General features: G+C 40.1%; 1 protein-coding gene across 1 annotated transcript in view; it reads left to right on the forward strand.

Annotated features, from left to right (window-relative positions):
* The first annotated feature begins 7,176 nt into the window (after window positions 1-7,176).
* Window positions 7,177-21,754, forward strand: part of KCTD16 (potassium channel tetramerization domain containing 16) — a 244,699-nt gene continuing 230,121 nt past the window's right edge. The window contains exons 1-2 of the mRNA XM_070739351.1: window positions 7,177-7,280; window positions 7,536-8,674. Coding sequence (XP_070595452.1) covers window positions 7,843-8,674 — 832 coding nt within the window. The 5' untranslated portion in view covers window positions 7,177-7,280; window positions 7,536-7,842. The remainder of the gene's footprint in view (window positions 7,281-7,535; window positions 8,675-21,754) is intronic.

The raw sequence follows: 21,754 nt of genomic DNA on the forward strand, positions 1-21,754 counted from the left end.
TGAAGGATAGATTAAGTGACTCTATTGGTAAATATGTATTCCCAAGGTTTTGGTTGCCAAAAGAATGGGGGATAATTGTAAGAGGGATGTACAAGAAAGAATCAGAAATCACTGGAAAAGAATGGCATATTATTATATATACATACATACATACAAGTCAAACAGCATACAAGTACTCTTTGACTTACAACTATAGTGGAGCTTGGTTGCAGTCTGCATTGGTTGCCGATCAATTTCCGGTCACAATTCAAAGTGTTGGTCTTGACCTATAAAGCCCTTCATGGCATCGGACCAGAATATCTCCGGGACCGCCTTCTGCCGCATGAATCCCAGCGACCGATTAGGTCCCAAAGAGTTGGCCTTCTCCGGGTCCCGTCGATCAAACAATGTCATTTAGGGGGTCCCAGGGGAAGAGCCTTCTCTGTGGTGGCTCCGACCCTCTGGAACCAGCTCCCCCCTGAGATTAGAACAGCCCCCACCCTCCTTGCCTTTCGCAAACTCCTTAAGACCCACCTCTGTCGTCAGGCATGGGGGAATTGAAATATCTTCCCCAGGCCTATACTGTTTATGTATGGTATGTTGTGTGAATGTTTTTTAAATTATGGGTTTTTAGCTTTCTAATTATTAAATTTGTATTTTACACTGTTTTTCTGTTGCTGTTGTGAGCCGCCCCGAGTCTGCGGAGAAGGGCAGCATACAAATTTAATTAATAAATAAATAAATAAATTATGGTTGTAAGTCATTGCATCCATATGCCAGAACATTACATGACCACGTTGGATGTTACAACTGTTTTAATAAGGGTCGTTGCTGGAAACTGGAAGTAAAAACGAAATTAGCTTAAATAAATAAATAAAGGTCATGTAAAGTGCAGAATGTTGTCAATAGCTGTAAAAGTGAACTGATTACCAAATGTGATCATGTAACCAAGGGCTTGTATGCATCTGTTATAAATCTGAAAATGAGTTGTAAGTAGCTGTGGGTTAGTTAAATGACTGTTTGTTAGTAGAGGACTACCTTTATAGCCTAGATAGACCAGACCGGACCAGATCAGTATAACAGAATTGGAAGGGACTTTCTTGGAATTCTTCAAATCCAAACCCCTGTTCAAGCAGAATACCCTATATCACTGATGGTGAATTTTTTCCTTTGGATGCCAAAAATGTGTGAATGCCCACACCCATAATTCAATGCTTGGGCAGGATAAAAATGGCTGGCTTCCCCCCGACCCTCACAAAGGCCCTCTGGAGGACAGAAATGGCCCATTCCCCAACTTCCGATGGGCCTGGCAGGCCGGTTTTTCACTCTCCCAGGCTCCAGAGGCTTCTCTGGGGCCTAGGAGTTCCCCCAGAAATCTAAATGTCCTCCCAGAGCTTCTGTATGAGCTTCCGTATGAGCCAAAAATCAGCTGGCTGGCACACACATGTGGGCTGGAGCTGAGCTAGGGCAATGGCTTGCATGCCAGCAGATATGACTCCATGTACCATCTGTGGCAGCATGCCCTAGGTTCGCCATCACTGCCTTGTACCATTTCAGACATATGGCTGTCTAATCTCTTCTTAAAATCCTCTAGTGATGGAGCAACCACAACAAGCTGTTCCAGTGATTGATTGCTCTATCAGGCAATTTCTCCTTCATTAGTTTCTATTCATTGCAATCTATCCTTGATTAGTTTCCATTCATTGACCCCATCCTCTTTGGAAGCCCACTGGCAGACTACTACCATATCACCCCAGTCCTTGTTTTCGTTAGACTATGAATACCCAGTTCCTGCAACATGTTGATGTTTTAGCCTCCAGTCCCCTAATCCTCTTTGTTGCTCATTCCAGAATCTCAACAACTTTTTATATTATAGTGAGCAACACTGGATGCAATACAGTGATCCCTTGTTTATCATGCGTGTTCGGTTCCAGGACCTCCTGTGATAAACGAAAATCCATGAAGTAGGATTTTTTTTCTCTCCCCCACACCCACACATTGTCCCTCACGTGCCCAGTGTTGTCGCACCTCTCCCTGGAGGACCCTCTGCGCCAAGTGAACTGGCTTCCCATCCAGATCCTGAAGATGCTGAGCACCCACTGTGGTCATCTTCTGCACCCGGAATACCTGCAACAGCTCTCCTCCATGTCCGTCAGCTCCATTGAGGTCAGTGCCAAGTCCGAGCCTCCTTTTGCCTGCCTAGCTGGGCCTTTTTTTTGACTCTCGGCTGCGTGCACTCCCAACTCCTTGCCCGGCTGCACTTCCAGAGCCCCATCTGGCTCTCCTTCCTCCACTACCCCCCTTAGTTCAGGGATCTCTGCTCCCTGCTGTCTTCAAGCTGAACTGATTTGGCTGGCCAGCCTGTTGATGGCAGGGACTGGAGGGGGGTGGGGGCGATGAAAGAAAGATGGATTGAGCAGCAGATTTAAACCACAGCGCAAAGTTGGAGAAGAAGGTGCCAAAGAGCTCCATGGGTCTTTCTTTCTTTTTTTAAAATATATTTTTATTGATTTTTTTAAAAATATGAAACAAGACAAGACAAACAACATTTAACATGTAGAGGAGCTACCATTGCTCCACTAAGCATAGCAGTCATACGAATACAGAAAAAAAATAGCTAGTTATAATATAAATCCATACAGAAAAGTAAAAATTGTTAATAACTGTTTCTTAACATATTACTATAATATAAAATCTGTGTGTTTCATCGTTTTCATTCTAAGATTGTAATTAAAATAATTAAAATCAGTTAATAAAGCTAAATCTTATCCATTAAATCACCGTATACAATTTATTCAGTTTGGTAAGTTTAAGTTTTCTATAATTTGTTTTTGTGTCATTGATAATCTTTTTTTATATTTAACCAATCATATACTTTCTCCCAAGTATTGTAAAACTCTGTTTCCACTTGGTTGTTTAACCGTCTCATCATCATATCTAATTCTGCACATTCCATAATTGTCTTAAAGACATCTTCGTCTTTTGGGATTTCCTTTTCTTTCCATTTTTGTGCAAAGGTAATTCTTGCAGCTACTAATATGTGGATTATTAAATAATATATTTCTTTTTTGTATTTAATATCAGTAATGCCTAATAAAAAGAATTCTGGGGTCTTCTTAATCTCCTTTTTAATGATTTCCTTTCTTTTGTCATCCCCCCATCCCTGCCATCAACAGGTCAGCCAGCCAAATCAGTCCGGCTTGAAGGCAGTGGGGAGTACAGATCCCCGAACTAAGGGGTGGTGGTGGAGGAAAGAGAGCCAGATGGGTCACATGACTGTCAAGTCATGCCCACAAAATATGGTTCACCCAGAGAATGGTAGTTAAAAAATTTGGAACCCACCCCTGACTAAGACCTGCAAATACCTGTGGTAGAAGGAAACAAAGACAATAGTAATAGGTGCCTTGGGTGCAATCCCAAAACATCATGAGCATCATTTGAACACCTTAGTCATTGACAAAATCACTATCAGTCAATTGCAAAAGGTAGTTTCATTTAGAACAAGTTACATCCTGCAGCAATACATCTAACACCATCAAAAACCAATGTCTGCTTCTTCCAAGACCTTGGGAAGGGCCTGATAGGTAAGATAAAAATGCTAAATGCATTTTTCTAAACTTTAAGTTGATTATGGTCAACCATAATAAAAATACCCAGATAACAAGTTTCTTGGATGATTCTAATAAAGTATAGCAAATGAAGTGAATTTAAAATAGCATAAAAACACACCATAGTACTTAGGAACTCTTTAAACTTGTTTACAATTATAGAAAAACAAGATACCTAAAATATATTTTTGTAAGTCAGTCTTTAGCAATTTTCTCAGAAAAATTGCTTAATTTTTGAAGAAAATTTGTGAACAGAATACTAAGGTTTCTGTTTGGTATTCTCCCCCATATAAAACAGTGGTTTTAATATGTATTTTGTCCATTGCATATTCAAAATCCAGCAGATTAAATTAACTTATTATTGCAGTCCTATTTTGAAACACTGCGAAATAAAACTTTTAAATCAATGCAATACTACTTTTCAGCCATTAGGTGGTACTATAAACATACAAAAGAAGACTGCCCACAACTTGGTTTATCTACCTTTTTATTTATTGGAGCCAGGGGTGAGTTCTAATTTACCTTGCTGCCAGTTCACTTTCTCCCGCGTTGATGGCCGTGCGTGATGGCCAAGGGGGGGGGGAAATCTACCTACCAAATCCCTCCCCAAAAAGCCAAAAACAAGATGGTGATGCATGGATAGTGCCAGAACTTGGCTTCTGTACATACTCAAAAGGGGGGGGGGGAAATTTAAAATAATTTTTTTTAAAAGATGGCAGCACCCATGGACCGGCACCAACTGAATCGGTTCTGTGACATCATCATAATGTCACCAGCGGATCACTAACTGGTTTGGGCAAATTGGTCTGAACTGGGAAGAAGCCACCTCTGATTGGAGCACAATTGTCCAGGCCACATTTATTTAAGATAAAATAAGACCTGAATTAAATGTGACCTAAGTTTATTATTTTATACATTTATCAAAATGAAAAGTATATTGTGTACTCTTTGGTCTATGGCAGTCTAGCTAACAAATAAAATAAATACAAAGAAATAAATTATTATCTGTATTCAGTAGGCCACCTATTTAAACGCCCCGAGTCCTTGGAGAGGGGTGGCAAACAAATAAACAAACAAACAAACAAACAAACAAACAAATAAATAAATAAATAATAAATAATAAATAAATATTTTTAACTACAAGGATTCTGTTGAGAGCGCAGACATAAAATCTGACCCAACACCCCTGGATTCCAGACTGGAATTTTAAAATACAGTGGTACCTCTACTTAAGAACTTTTCTAGATAAGAACCAGGTGTTCAAGATTTTTTTGCCTCTTCTTAAGAACCATTTTCTACTTAAGAACCTGAGCCCAGAAAAATTTCCCAGGAAATTTGAGAGCGGCACAAAGGCCCGGCCAGTTTCCTGCCATTCCCCCTTTAATCCCGGCCATCTGGGGCTTTTCTGGGCTGCCAGAGGAGACTTTTAGCAGTGCTTAAGGATGCTTTGGCAGTCCAGAGCAAAAAAAGCATTTTCCTTTCTCTGGGCGCTTGGAGAAGGAATAAACCTCTGCCAACACCCAGAGAAAAGAAACGCTCCCTTTGCTCTGGGCAGCAGCTGTCCTCTTCCTCTTCTTCTTCTTCCTCCTCCTCCCACCCAAATTCTGAGCTTTTATTTCTTTCCTAATGGGTTTGCACCCATATTTGCTTTTACATTGATTCCTATGGGAAAAATTGCTTCTACTTACAAACTTTTCTACTTAAGAACCTGGTCACGGAACGAATTAAGTTCTTAAGTAGAGGTACCACTGTACATTTAATTGGAACTATTGCTGGTTCTCTGCCTCCACCCTCCCTTCCGCAATACCTATAAAAATCCTCTGAGCAGCAATTAAATATGATTGCACTTGACAGTGTGCAACAAAGAGTTTAAAAAGACAAACTCCTAAGGAAGCCTTAGCTCAGCTTTTCCCTTATGCCCAGCTCAATTGTGTGGAGATCATAAGGATAGCAGTCATAGCTCATCAACAGTGCTTGTAATGTGGTGGTGGTGGGGAACTGCCTTAGTTAATCCTGATTATTCCTGTAACAGAGCCATGAAACTATTAACCAGCAGCTCTGTTTAATCCTTGCAATTTTATCACCTATAATGCATGTATAGGTGATGTTATCCTAGAACAACGCATCATATAACATGCTGCAGATTATTGTTATTGCTGGATTTTCTCCAACTGTTAAATTGCCCTGATTGACTATATGCCACCAAGTCCCCAACCTGGTCCTGTGTCTCTTCTTGCCTTTCATCTTTCCAGCATTAGAGTCTTCTCCAGAGAGCTGGAGTTTTGCATAATGTGTCTGAAGTCGGATAATTTGAGCCGGGTTATTTGTGAAAAGTCTGGGTTGAGTAGTAGCACTAATTAACTGTTTGTATATTACTCAGTCCTCAGTGCTTTTTCCTAGGAGTAGGTCTCCCTGAAAGCACCGGGACTTACTGTAGCCCTGGGTATAAGTTTCTTCGCAGTAAACAAAAATGGGGTATTTCACTGCAAAAGCATAATTTGGCTCCTTTTCTGACTTCATAATAAAATGACTTTTTTAAAAAAAACCTCTCAGGTCTTTTTTCCCAATCCTACATTGCTTTGACAGATTGCAGGGTTGATTGATTCTGTCTGTAAAGGCTAGCATTCCCTTTCCCCGCTTCCCCAATGTGTGTGTGTGTGTGTGTGTGTGTGTGTGTGTGTAAAACAAAAGCTGTCTTCACCTTAGCTCAGTTTATTCTGCCCTGCTCTTAAGGACAATAGCAAACTTGTTAGATAGGCAGCATTTAGCAAGTTAGTCAAACAAATTCTGGGTTTAGGACAAGGAGGAAAGTTAAATGAATGGCCTCAGCCAGCGACTGCTGCTGCTGCCAGAGACAAGATGCGGAGTTTGGAGGTTTTTCATCCAGCAGATCGGGCAGTGTAAGCTTTCCTGGGGAAATCGCTGTTGGTTTAGGGAGAGTTGTCTGAGGCAGTCTCCTGCTGCTCTGCTTCCCCTTTTGCAGCCGGTTAAAAAAAAACGAAGAAGGGAGAACCGAACGAATGAGTCCCACCCACTACAGGTCTGCTTTCTCAAAGCCATATTCCTTTAAGATGATGTAATAGCAATTTCCCTGGATGGTTTCTTCCCTGCACTGCTGAAACAACAGCATCTCAACTGCACTGGGAACTGTGGAACCACCCAGCTCAGCAACCAGAGCAGCAGCTTAGGTAGTGAAAGCACCAGGAGCAGCTTCCCTGGGCAGCCTTTCAAACCTACTGCGGGTTTGTACTCTCAGCCTAGCTGAGGACATGAGAGGCTCTGTGTGGAGAGTGATGGAGAGAGGGACCGCTCTGGGATGGTGCCCCTGAAAGATGCCTGGGGTGTTATCAGCATCTGGGCTTTCTGCAAGTCATCAAAACCAAATTCTCTCCCCTCCTAAAGGATCCTGACTTTGGGATTTATGTTGTTTTCCTGTTCTGCCTCGTCTCTTGCTACACGGCTCCTTTTCTCTTCAGTGCCTATTCCTGGTTAACTTTTGCATGTGGTGGGTTTAACTCTTAACTTCTGCCTGGATCTTGCCAAATGGACTCAGCTTATCTTCCCTGAGCTTTTTCCCGTTTGGATTTGCTGCTTCTCCACTTTCAAACCCACAACCACGATGTTGCTTCTGGAGCTGCTCAGAAAATGTTGTTGCTTCCTCTCAGAAGAACTGCATGCAGCAGCGTAACCAAGGTAAGGAGATTGTCATCTCCTTTAAATGAGAATTGAGGGTAACGTGAAATGTGCAGGGATCAGTAAATGCCTTTTCTGACAGGCAGAGAAATCCAAAGGAGAGAGAGAGGGGGGAAAAAAAAGATGCAATAAGCAAATGTTCCCTTAAAGGGCTGACTTGTGGAGCTTTCGTAACTCAAATGCTTTTTGTTCTTTCAATCTTTTCCTTCATGCATAGGGGGATAATGATTTTCTATTTTTCTTCTTATTCAACAGGCTTGTGAATAACAGGGACCGTGGGTTGATCATACTGTTTTGGGCTTTAGTGGAAGATTATTTGATTGCATCTTGTGACCTGAGCTTTCTTCACTCACCACTTTTTATGATCATCTTTTCTAGAAAAACTGAAAACACCCCAATTCCACATCTCCCTTTCCATTTTTTTCCCTCCTTACCATCCCACAGATCCCAGCTCCTTAAATGTTAGGAGATCCTTGGGGGAACGGATCTCGGCACCTTGTTGAAACCTTGGGTGTCAGTGGGAGCTCTGCCATAACTTTTGGTTGGTTGGTTTGAAAGTACCATGGCCTTGAGTGGGAACTGCAGAACTTACCTCCCTCCTAGAGAACAAGCAACTGCTGCACAACCCTTCCCAGAGGTGATAGAACTGAATGTAGGGGGCCAGGTTTACTTCACTCGCCTCTCCACGTTAATAGGCCTTCCTCAATCCCTGCTTTGGAAAATGTTCACCTCCAAAAAAGAGACAGCCAATGACCTGGCCAAAGATTCCAAAGGAAGGATTTTCATTGATCGAGATGGCTTCCTATTCCGTTACATTCTGGACTATCTCAGGGACAAGCAGGTGGTCCTGCCCGACCATTTTCCAGAGCGAGGAAGGCTCAAGAGGGAAGCCGAGTATTTTCAGCTTCCAGATTTGGTCAAACTTCTGACGCCCGATGAGATCAAGCAAAGCCCTGATGATTATTGCCATAGTGACTATGAGGAGGTTTCCCAAAGCAGTGACACAAGAATATGCGCCCCTTCATCTCTCATGGCCTCGGATAGAAAGTGGGGCTTCATTACCATTGGCTACAGAGGCTCATGCCCCATGGGCAGGGAGACCCAAGCAGATGCCAAATTCAGAAGAGTCCCGAGGATTTTGGTTTGTGGCAGGATTGCTCTAGTCAAAGAAGTTTTTGGAGAAAGTTTGAATGAAAGCAGAGACCCAGACCGAGCTCCTGATAGATACACTTCTAGGTTCTACCTGAAGTTCAGGCACCTGGAACGGGCTTTTGATATGTTGTCAGAATGTGGATTCCACATGGTAGCCTGCAATTCCTCTGTGACGGCTTCTTTTGTCAATCAGTACACTGATGATAAAGTGTGGTCCAGCTACACAGAATATGTCTTTTATCGTAAGTACAAACGATGTCTGATATTGGTTTAGTTTGCTTGAAGTCTGTTTTTTTTTGGGGGGGGGGCTTTCTAGTTCATACGAGATTCATTGCTTGTGCTTTTAATTTGAGTTTTATTCTAGGAAAACAGGGTCCAAGGGGGATAAGTTTAGAACAAGTCTTTTCAGCACATATTGACTGTAAATTCAGGGGTATGGTTTTGGCTAGGTGGCAGCAACAGCCTGCCAGAATTTCTGGATCCTCCTTATGTCCAACACATATTCAAAGACAGATATAGAGACGCGACTTTCTCTTTTGTGTTAACTATTAATTGGATTGTCTGATGCGTTATCTGAGAATTCACTTAGTACAACCAGGGCTCACAAAAAGGGACTGCTGATTTAATTACGGTAAATTTTCAAATGTGATTAGTCAGCAAAATCATCTGTCAACAATTTAACTTGCTTTCATGCAGAGGAAGGAAGTAAAATCTACTCATCCTATCCCTTTTTTCCAACAGGATCCTTTCCCTTAAAAATAAACATTTTAAAGTAGTAACTGGTTGCTGAAGAATGCCATTCCAATGATAATTCTGACATAAAGATCATTGCTATTTTGCTGACTTTTTAAGGAGTCTCCTCAATTTTAGTATCTGATATAATGTTTTGCTTTTTCTGAACGTTCTGCTGTTTTTTCTGAGAACAGTATAGTTGTATTTGACTACTGCACAAGTACTTGCATAGATTTGATCCTCATCAAAATTAGATTTTCAGTTTCTGTGAACACCAATGTGAAATTGAATTGCTTTTCCCTATTAATTCTGCATTTAAATGAGTGCTTAAAGTAGTTTTGAAAAGTAATGGAGAAATTATAATGTTGTTCTTATTATGATTCAGTAATAAATGCTATTAGTGACTTAATTGAAAATGTAATTTACAGGGATGCTTATGCTAGGAAACTTTATGGCATGTTTTATATTAAAATACTTAATGTACTTTAATGTTAATTTATTTAAAAACTTTTATTTATTTTTGCTAAAATCCTCTGATCTACCCTATTTTTGAAAGTAATGGACAAAAGACAATGTTAACTGTATATGATTGTGCAAGGACAAAACCAAAATGTTAGCTATATATATGGTTGATTATTGGTGATTTAGAAGACCTGGATTTCTTCTTTGTACTTATATTGGGAAAATGGGAAAAAATATTAGAGATAGCCAATGTTGTAGATAAAATCAATTATATTCATGCTGTTAATTAGTTTCTCATTTTCCTTTTGGACTGTTGTTTAAATGTTAGTATTTTCTTTTTTCTGATTCTTTTTTAATATTGAGGAGTTTTTTTTAATCTGTATGAAACATTGGTCATCAGGAGGTGTCAAAATACGGTGATGACTCTAAATCTTATCATCAGATTCAGCAGTATTGGTGTCGGAACAATGTCTCAATGCCAATTAACAAAGGCTGAAATCCTATTAAGTTGAAATAGATTGTCCATGATTTGAAGTGGTCTATAACTTTGAATGAAGTGTACTCCTGTCACTCAAAAACAACAACAACAAAAAGTCCCCTAGCTTTGATGCACCATTGAGTTCATCTCTGTCATTCAAAATAGTATCAGTGGTCCAAACTCCATTTGGTCAGCTCTGACAGATTTAATAGCTCTGATCTCCCTGAATCCTGAACAGATGTGTCCCCAATGAGGATATTTTGGTAATTTTCCATTTAGATTATTCACAGTACATCAAAGGATCTACATGCAATGAGTTCTAGAAAATTATTGCAAAGTTGCAGCTGATGCCTTACTTGGAACACTTTTTGACTAGAACATTTTAATGCCAAATTGGTAAAGAAACATTAAAATTCAGTAACATTATTTTAAAAAAAGATTTCAAGATTTTAATGATGTACAGAGGTTTTAATAGTTTATGAACTCATACCAAGGGGAATCCTCTCATAGTATAATATGTACCAGCTTGGGTATGTACCGGGTTGCTCCTGGTTTGGACTGGTTCTTAGAACTGGTAACAGCGGCAGCGAGAAGCTTCGCTTACCCACCCAAGATGCTTCTGCGAATGTCCAGAAGCATCGCACACACGCGCATGAGTACATGCACGAACCGGTAGCAAACTAATCCAGTACTGATCCATAGCTATAGTACATTGATTGCACCTGCATTTCAAATATTAACACCAAACCCTATAATGGTTCAGAACCCAACTATCTGAAATATCACTTCTTCCATCAGCAAAGAAGCAGCTGCTTGTGATCCAAAAGTCTAATGGCTGGGAGTAGATTACTGTAGTAGCACTTCATTTATGGAACTCTCTTAAAGGAAATATTTCATCCACAGCATATTACCCAGGCATAATTCTTTAGATGATTCTATTTATGTTTTTGTTTTTGTATATAACTGAGCTTGCTTTGTTTTATACAAAAAACTAAAGCTTCTCTGAGATGTCGTGGTTGGTTAATCCATAGTAACTGAATTTAAACATGCCTGGGATAAACATATATCCATCCTAAGATAAAATACAAGAATTAGTATAAGGGAAGACTAGATGGACCATGAGGTCTTTTTCTGCCGTCAATCTTCTATGTTTCTATGTTTCTAAAAACAATGCTTACATAAGTAAGATTTACTTACTAACAAATTTCATAATGACCTTTCTGTGTGAAAAGTGGTTCTCCTCTTGCCCCATTCTTTGCAATATGTCACTTGTAGAACAAATAATTGTTTTGATCAGTTTTTACACTGCTCTTATACACAAGCAAGCATGGTATAGGCATGCACTTTTGGATGTTTGGTACTATAATTCACATCATCATTGATGATTGATGGTGCTAGTGTTGCAACCTGTCACTTGGCATCATGAATGGATGGGCTTTCTTTGACCGATTTATCTCCCTCCAAGCCATCAATGCAAAGACATAGGCTTACTTGGATTTAAGACTCTTTTTTCCATTTTTTCTTTTTCCTTGCTCTTATATCTCTCTTTTCCTCTATGGCTCTTAAGGTAGCATATACAGTATGTGATGACCTCACAATTTATCTGTGCAATGCCAATATGTAATATAAGGTTGATTGAGATATAGGGACTTTTATAGGAGGTTTTAGTAGTTCAGAGGGTTCCATGGTAAATCTGGGTCTCCCTAATCCCAGCCTAGTTCTTTAAACACTCAATCATTCATTTGACCAGGAACATTTTATAATAGTTAAGTCTTCTACTGAAGAGGCAGGAGACGGTTTAGTCTTCAGCTCTTATTGGTCATAGAGAGAAAACATCAGCAAGATCCTGCTATGGGCAGGGGTTTAAATAGGGAGCCCTTTAACTCAAGAGCCAATCAGAATTTACCAGCTTCAGTTCCTGGTCTGACTAGAGTGAAAACATCCCAGCTTCTCAGGACATAACATCAACTATCATAATTGTTGGGAAACCTTTCAATTAGGTTTCAGACTGGAATCATAGAACAGACCCAGTATTGATCATATTTATTTATGACTTCTATGAGAACTGGGATATAGACCTGACATATTTGTTCTGGTTCTCCTTTATCTCCCAGCAACTTTTGATACTATTGATCATGGTAACCTTCTGGAGAGAAGGTGGAGATCAGGAGTGAGAGGCACAGTATTGGGTTTCCTTTCCCCCCCCAAAGCTGGTTCTAATTGATGTTGGTGTTGATTGGCAGGCGTGGTTGCAACTGAGGTCTCTTATGTGTTGGGGGGTCGTAAGACTTGATGTTCGTATCATCAATGTGCTGTCATTATCCTGTTCCTAGGTATGACCAAGTGCTAGTTGTTTGGATATGGATGGGAAGAAGCAGACTTAAACTCCACCCTGGAAAGACCAAGTAACTTTATGTTTTGTGTTCTCTATATCAAGCCTTTGATATTTTTAATTCTAAATTTAATTTAATTTAATTTATTAGATTTGTATGCCACCCGTCTCCAGAGATTCAGAGCAGCTAAATCGCATGGCTCTCCTTCAGATACAACTAGTATGGAATTTGCTTGTTGTCCTAGACTCAAAACCCCATTTAAAGAGCACGTGACCATTGTTGCTAGGGTAGGGATTGCTGAAATACATTTGGTGTGACAGTTATATCCTGCCAAGTGCAATTAAAAGTGCTGACTGTGATCAATAAAACCGTTCTTGGCTCATTTATCCGAAGGATCACCAATCTTCCATTCATTCTGCCCATCCAATAAGATCTGACAAAGTGGATATGCTCTAGGTTGCATCTTTAAATCAGTGTCATCTGATAGAATTTAGATGGAATAATCTATCTGATCTCTCCTCTGGAATACTTTCCCTCCAGAGGTTTGAGTTGTCCCAGTCCTGCTGTTTTGGAAAACTTAGCTGTTCCCCCAGGTGCCAGGCAAGGTGTGCTGCTGTGACAATTTTATTAATGTGTTGCTTGCCTAGTTATCCATTTCCCTTATTTCTATTGTTTTGGATTCTTTTTATATCTCATATGCCACCCAGAGTTTCTCTGAGCTGAATGGCCCATACATCACATTTATCAATCAAGTCAGTAACTTAATAATCGGAATGGGATTTGAGGGTCATAAAAAGTGCTGTAGGCTGCTCATCCTTATAGATCAGAGAGGTATATAAAAGGCTAATGCTTGTATATATGTTGTTCTGCCGGTGTGTCTCAACTACCCGTAATTACAGGGTAATTAGTCCAGGGAGACACACCACATGATAAAAGGAAAAACCAAAAGTTTTTATAAACAGAAAACCAGAAACAACTCCCTTTTTAAATGTCAAAGGGATTTTCTGGTACACACAAGGCACAGGTTAAATGCAGTCCAATTGCTCACCCAATAACTGGGAAATTGAGTCCAATTCTAAAGTCCAGAGAGTCCACCCACACAATCCTGAACAGCAAAAACCATGATCTTGATGAAACAATGAATCAGATAAACTGCCATGAGGCTAAAACACCAGGCTGCACTTTTATCTGCAGCACTAATTACAGCAACCTCACCCAACCACAGGTGGCCTCATTTTCTCTTGTAATAATCCTTCAGTTGTTGTCTCCTATGCATCACTCTACGAATGCGTGGATGTGTCATTAATTCTTGTTCAGAATCCAGGGATGATACAGATGACTGATCTCCTCCTGGGCTGTCTGCCAAACTCCCCTCTTCCCTGTAACTCACTTCCCTGTAACTCACGCTTCCTTGGTCAGAGGAGACTTCATCGGCAGATTCCACTGGGAGCAAAACAGGCCTGCGGCATATGGATGTCTCCCCCACATCCACATCCACATTCCTTGGGGCAGGAGCTGGGCCAGAGCTAACCACAATATATGTTGAGAAGAATTATACAATTCTAAGCCTCAGTGTCAGTTTCTGTGTACCAATAATTCTGTCTGTGGTGTAAAGGTTTGCTAATTCAGCATCACAATTCCAAATGAACACAGGCTTTATTTCTTGATAAATTGTGGATAGACACTATACACTCATATTTGTATATTACTTTAATATGAAGATCAGGCCATTCCAATTTTCTGGGTGGATTGATTTAAGTGTTATCTTAGTACTTCATGCTTCTTAAACATATGACAGATTCATGTTGGTCATTTTATATGTTAATGACTGTATCCCTTTCTGACTCCATGGACTGACAGTGTGGCAGTGGCAGCAGGAGCTCGGGGAGGAGATAGTTTCCAGCATGCAACCTAATCATGCGTAGGTGCAAATGGAGCTTTCAGCACTCACTACTGCTTAGGCAGTCTGGTTCCCAGTGGTCTGTGGACTGATACTAGTCCACGAACCAAGTCTGTCTTAATGTACTTTTTCAGTCAACTGATAATATTTGCTACATTTTCCTTTATTATCTTGTAGTTTTCCTATATTATTCTTGTAGTCTTATTTTGAATCAGTCAGTACCTAGAATACTGATGGTGGTGAACCTTTTTTATGCTTGGGAGCCAAAAGTGATAGCGTGCATGAGCCCAAACCAATAACGCAACAACAGCAACAATAACCATAATAATAACAACAACAGCCATAATAACAACAACAACAACAACAACAATAATAATAATAATTATTATTATTACTATTATTATTTATTAGATTTGTATGCCGCCCCTCTCCGAAGACTTGGAGCAGCTCACAACAGTAATAAACAATATACAAATCCAATATTTTAAAAACATCTGAAATCCATATCATTAAAAAACCATACTACTCAGTCGTATCAATTTATAAACCATAATAGCCTGGGGATCTCTCAATTACCCCAAGCCTGGTGACATAGGTGAGTCTTCAATAATTCATAAGAGGCAAGGAGGGTGCGGGCGGTTCTAATCTTCGGGGGGAGTTGATTCCAGAGGGCTGGGGCTGCCACAGAGAAGGCTCTTCCCTTGGGGCCCACCAGATGACATTGTTTAGTCGACGGGACCTGGGGAAGGCCAACTCTGTGGGACCTTATCGGCCGCTGGGATTTGTGCGGCAGAAGATGGTCCCAAAGGTAATGCCTTCCCCCTGCACATGTGTGCACAACCCCTCCATGCTGCCCTTCCCCACGCATTCACTCAGGCCTCATTGAAGCCTCTGTACTTCTGGTAGGCCCATTGGGTTATTTTTCACCCTTCCCAGGCTTCAGGAAAGCCACTGGAGCCTGTGGATGTGAAAAATGGGCCTAACGGGCCTACTGGAAGCTGAAAAACAAATATCTAGTAGGCCCATTGGGCCTGTTTTTCACCATCCATCAGCTCCAGAGGCTTTCCTGAAGCCTGGGAGGGCGCAAATGGCCTCCCCCTCCCTCCGGAAAGCCAAAAATCAGCTGGCCAGCACACACATGCACACTGAAGCTGGTATAGGGCAACACTTTGCATGCCCTCAGATATGGCTCTGCTTTCCACCTGTGGCATGCATGCCATAGGCTCACCACCAAGGGATCATCTAAGGCAGAGGTATCAAACTTGATTTCATTGAGGACTGCATTACAGTTGTGTTTGACCTCAGGGGGCCGGGTATGTGTGGACATGGCCACGGTGTACATGGCCAGCTTGATGTTACTCATTTTGGAAGGCCTGTGGTGGCCCGAGTGCTCTGCCAGTGAAAATTTGCTCCCAAGCTCTGTTTTCAGCTGTGATGGCCTCCTGCAACCCTCTGCCAGCGAAAACAGAGCTTATGGTAGAGATTTTTTTTTTAAAAAAAATTATATCTGTAAGAGCCATACTGGCACTCCTGGGCACTCTTCTTTATATAATATGTGGACACTCAGAAATTTGGTTCCTATGAAATAAGTAGGTGTCACAAAGAACTCACTGTTTGGACAGGACTCTGAGACAAAGAAGGAGAAGCTAGCTCGATCAGAAAATCTAAAGACATAATGAAGTCCATATCCAGGCTCCAGCCCAAAGTTAAGTCAAGAGTCCCTTGAATCAATAATTCCCAATTTGAAAATTAATGAAGTAGGCATCTCTTGAACCCCATTCTCCTTAAGAAGTACCTTTCTTAAATTTCCTGAGAGTCTCCCAAATTGCATACCAGTTTTGTCCAGGGAATGTTTTATCCTGCCCTGAATCAGATGTTAAGTCTCCTGAACCAGGAAGTGTGTGTGTGAAATCCATTAACCTGGATGAATTTTTGTGACAGAATGATGCTGAAGTGCTGATGTAGTGCCTGTGGTAGAATTAAGAGGTCACTGCACAGAGATCTTGCTGTTAAAAGTAGTATCTTTTCCTACGGAAAAAATGTTATTTTCATCCCTTTTTATTGATTAAACACCACCCACGTCTCAATGAAATGTTGCATATGAGATTCTTTCTTCATCCCTTCCATGGGTTCATGAATGTACTTAACTAATGGCAACTTAGGATAATGTATGTAAAACAACACTAGTGAGTGGTATATTTGCTCAATTATACCTGGATACATCATACACTGCATAATATTTGATTTTTGCCAAGTTGCATCTTTGATATGAATATTTTTGAACTCCTCTTGGACGTCTTAAAATTTTGTTTTGAAAATGTGTAGAATGGTGAAAGCCCCTTAACATCAAATTTGAAAAAACTCTCAGGACCAATAAAACTGACAGCTGGTTTTCTAATGGGACATTCCAGCTTCTTTACAGCTGCATATCCATAATTATTTAATTAGAGCTGCCAACTGTGCCTCTATAAGCATTAATTCATCAAGCTGTTGAGTTTAGGTTAATGGCCCAAAACAGTGGGAGGTATTTCTAAAGCAACTAGTTAGCAAAGGCATTCTTTCCAATCAGTTTAGGAACCTCCCTATGCACAGGGAAGATAAACATCTGATTAAAATATTCCTTATTTTTCAAAAAAGAGGAAAAAAACACATTTTATTATTAAAAAAATCCTTCTTTTGTGATTTTTTTTTGCTTGTTTGATTTTTTTTGTTTGTTTCTTTGAAGGCAGAAATACTGCATCCCACATTCCCAATATTAAGGAAAGGAAATGGATTGAGGAAAGCTATTGATTAAGTGACTGTGCAGATGTCTAGGGAGCAGCACAAAAGGGAAAGAGAGAGAGAGAGAGATCCTGTTTCTCTTCATGAAGAAGACAAGCAAATGCCCCCAATTCCTGCGAGGGACTTGCATTTGCTTGTACTTGCAGATGCCACTAAAGGCAGCCAGCACAGCAAAACTATTTCTGCTTTGCTGGGTGAATGGAGATAAAGTAGATGATGGGAAGCAAAAGCAAATTCATTCTGCGTGTTCAGGGCAGCTGGGCTGTGCTCCAGTTTTATACTAGGCTGGTAGAAGATTGTAGCTCTGTGTGTGTGTGTGTATGTGTGTATTGAACAGACCTGTGGATTAGAAACATAGAAACATAGAAGTCTGACGGCAGAAAAAGACCTCATGGCCCATCGAGTCTGCCCTTATACTATTTTCTGTATTTTATCTTAGGATGGATATATGTTTATCCCAGGCATGTTTAAATTCAGTCACTGTGGATTTATCTACCACGTCTGCTGGAAGTTTGTTCCAAGGATCTACTACTCTTTCAGTAAAATAATATTTTCTCAAAGAGATTACAGTCTCTTTGTACAATAAATGTAGAAACAGAGGATTTTGTGCTTCCTGTTGAATGAGTCACTGGTCCAGCATTCTCTGTATTGAGTAGATTCCCTCTTAATTCTTTATGGTGCTTCCCCCTCCCATTTTGCTCTTCTTTGTATTTCTTTTCCCTTTTCTGCTTCTCCTTTTTCTCAAAAGTGCCTTTTGCCTCTTTCCCCCTTTTCAGCATTCAATATGCCACTTGCATTGGTTCTCTGCACTTTCTTTAAAATCTGCTCTCAATATACAAGATGAAGATGCAGGTTAGTTGGTAGTGTGAGTGAGGATATTGCCAGTTCCAAAATGGAAAGTTCTGTGTGGGGTCCCTCCCTATCTATTTATTTTACCATCTCTATTCATCTTGGTCCACCAGCAGTCTTACTAGTGATGCTCTGAGCAGCACAGACGAACTTTGATTTCTATTTCCAACAATGCCTTGGCATGATGCCAAGCTAATACTATTGTGGCGTATTCAAAAGACTGAGTCAGTTCTTAAAGTTCTGAGCTGAAAAAGGTAGGTGTCGGCAAGAGCTTTACAAGAATCTGAGGAACATCTCCAAAATGTTAAAAAGGTAGATTTATATGGGAAATGTGTCAAGTAGACTCGTAAATCAAGACAAGTGCTCCAGACTGTTCTGGTTTCTGGTAGGAATTTAGCAATTACAAATAACTCTTATTAAATGCATCATTTCATGAGTAAAGAAACTCCATTTATTTCTCTGCTCTCCTGTAATTCAAACACATTCCATACAGGCACTCGGTCCGTTATCTCTCTTAGCTGCATTTCTCACATTCCTTCTCCTGCTCCACTTAACAAGATTTATTTTCCTAACAGCATAACTTTGAAAAACAGCATAACTGACTGTTAACAACACAGAATACTCTTGCTTACTTTAGCGTGGCAAAAAACACATCCATTTCCCCTTCGGCAACGTTAAAACTCCACCCTTCTTCTCCACTGACCCCCTGACGTGCCAAATACAGTATTTAACCCATTCCTCTCCTTAATATCTTCTTCCAGACCTCTGTTCTCTACGTTTTTGGACCCTTCTGAATTTAGGGTTAACCCAGCGAGCATCTGATTCTCCCTTGCTAGATCCAGAACTCATAGCCCCATCCTGTGGCTGGCCTCCCACCTGTTCTACTACCTGTAACCACGGCCCCCCACTAATTCATAAACACTATCTGAATCCAAGTCCTCAATATCTTCATCATCCTCCAACTGATCAGGAGTATGTACAACACAGACCAAAAATTAGTTTCCTTTTTCTATCTTCTTCTATGTTTTACATCAATTAGGAAAGGGGAAATGAAACAGTACAAAGAGAGGCTAAAACAATGTAATACTTTAAAGGGAGGGGGTTGCAATGGATCAATGATTAAAGACCCTGAACTTTTCAACTGGAAAGCTGACAGCCTAGGTTCAGTACCCAAGCGCCATATAATTGGGGTGAACTCCTGTTTTAGCTCCTGCCTACCTAGCAGTTTGAAAGCATGCAGATGTGAGTAGGTTAATAGGTACCACTTTGGTGGAAAGATAACAGAGTTCTGTGTGCCTTTAGTGCATGCTGGCCACATGACCAAGAAAAATGTCTTTGGACAATGCTGGCTTCCTTGCCCAAGAAATGGAAATGAGCACCACACCCTAAAATTAGTCACAATTGGACAGAGACATCTTTACCTTTTACTTTAAAAGAGATTTAATGAGGCTCAACTAAATGGACACTGTGGAACCCAATCTTGAGAAAGCCTTATGATGGCTCTCAATATCCTCTTTTAAACGGGAAGAAGACGAAGGGAGAAATAAGGCTGCCAATGATTAGAAGTGGCAAAGGTATCCTAGTTCCAAGGTGAACGAACCTCCCCTATGAATGCTAGTTGGAAAGACAGGTCCAAAAATGCATGAAGTAATTTACGATGCATATGGTTAGCCATTGTGAGAAAGGGAATGCAGAAATAAATGGATTTGTTTTTTCCCATTCATATTCTGCCACTCATCGAATGAGTGCATACCTGTACATAAATTTATCCATAATACCTGGAGACACTTATTGAAGTCTATGGAAGCTCCTTTTTTAATTTCAAAAATGATGGGTATGACCTCATATAAACCAAACAGTTACCATTTATATATATATATATATATATATATATATATATATATATATATATATATATTTATTTATTTATTTATTTATTTATTTATTTTTCTTATGTCGGATCACCCTGGTATATTTAAGGAACGTCACAGCTCCTTTTTGCCTCTAGGCCCGACCCAGGACCACTACAAGGCAGTTAATATATTTATAGCCGACAACTATATTCTGTATGTGTTAAATGTTTTTTTAGCTGGAATTTTAAAATTAAGGGAGACTACGAAAACAAATATATATATATATATATATATATATATATATATATATATATATATATATATATATATATATATATATTTGTTTTCGTAGATTTTCACGGGTATATGTATGTAGATTGTTCTGAGTTCGGGTTTTGCCCCGTGTAATATTTTGAGTGTCTATGCGACGTTTCGGTGAAATCACATTCACCATCACCAGGCTGAAGTTTTAAGCTTCGTGCTGCTGTAAATATGGAATTCCATATTTGTGTGTGTGTGTGTGTGTGTCACATGTTTTTTTGCTGAATTTGAATATTAAGGGAGACTAGGATAGTCTCTTATTTTGGCCTCATCAGCTAGCCATACCCAGCGGGACTTGAACCTGCAACCTTTGCCTTGTAAGGCAGAGAATTATCCTCTAGGCTACAGTATCCAATCCCTTCAGCTCTGCACCAGGGAAGGGTTACATATTTTTTGTGTCGAATCACCCTGGTGTATTGAAGGAACATCACAGCTATATATATGTTTTTTATGTCGGAACATGTGATATATATACATACACACATACACACATACATACATACATACATACATACATACATACATACATACATACATATATTGGGTAACTGTTTGGTTTAGGGAAAAAAACAAACTCCAGGACATCCATGGCTATGGGGTGTAAATTAATTAACAGGCTTTCTGAGCCTTAATGTGACTAGCTACTTTGATTCGTTATTCAACCCCTAAGGAGATGGCCCCATTTTTCACCTTACTTTTCAGCAGAACACATTTGGCTTGTTCATTCTGCTGCTCAAATCTGCTGTTAATACGAAGAAATAGTTACAGTATATTCATCCAAGGTGCAGAAGTTCCAGAGAAAATACATTCTATGCTGAAGGAGAACCATAACGTGACAAACACCTGAGCCACCATCCCAAATGCCAGTGGGGGCAGATTTGCCTTTTAGAGCCTTCCCTTAGTATGGCTGGAATGTCAGCATAATATCATGATCTTTAAAAGAAATGACATAGTCACCTGGCCCTGTACTTTGATGGTGGCATTTGATTGTTGTTCATTTTTGTATACAGCAAGTCAGTTCATCACCTTATCAAATACCTCGGACAGTATTGTGTGTGAGTATACATGCCTAGAAAAACATATCCCATGCACACAGAGGAACAAACTTACACGGTAGAGCTCGGGGATGGGGTCTAACTTACCTCACTGCAGTTTGCTTCCTCCCACACTGCATGGCAAAAAACCAAAGCTGAAAAACAGGTGGCAACTACATGCACAGTGCCAGAACTCGGCTTCTGTGCATGCTTAAAAGGATTTTTTTTAAAAAAATTTTTTTTACATTTTAATTTTTTTTAAAAAAATGGAGGTACCCACAGACCGGCACCAACCAATCCAGTTTGGCGACATCATTGTGTCATCACCAGCGAGTTGCTACTGGTTTGGGTGAACCGGTCCGAACTGGGATGAATCCACCCCTGGTATGACTGAATGGTAGCGAAAACACACAAGTTAATATAGAGCTTTGAATCCATTAAGTACATTTTATTCCTACTGATACATTCAGATGGAGATGCAGGGTTCAGGTATCTAGGAGGTCAAGCTTTACAACTTTTGTGAACTAAAAAAAGGTATTACAAATAATGGCAGCAAAGCATTTTCACATATATGCAGGG

Source organism: Erythrolamprus reginae, chromosome 2, assembly GCF_031021105.1.
Source record: "Erythrolamprus reginae isolate rEryReg1 chromosome 2, rEryReg1.hap1, whole genome shotgun sequence".
NCBI classification, from domain to species: Eukaryota; Metazoa; Chordata; class Lepidosauria; order Squamata; family Dipsadidae; genus Erythrolamprus; species Erythrolamprus reginae.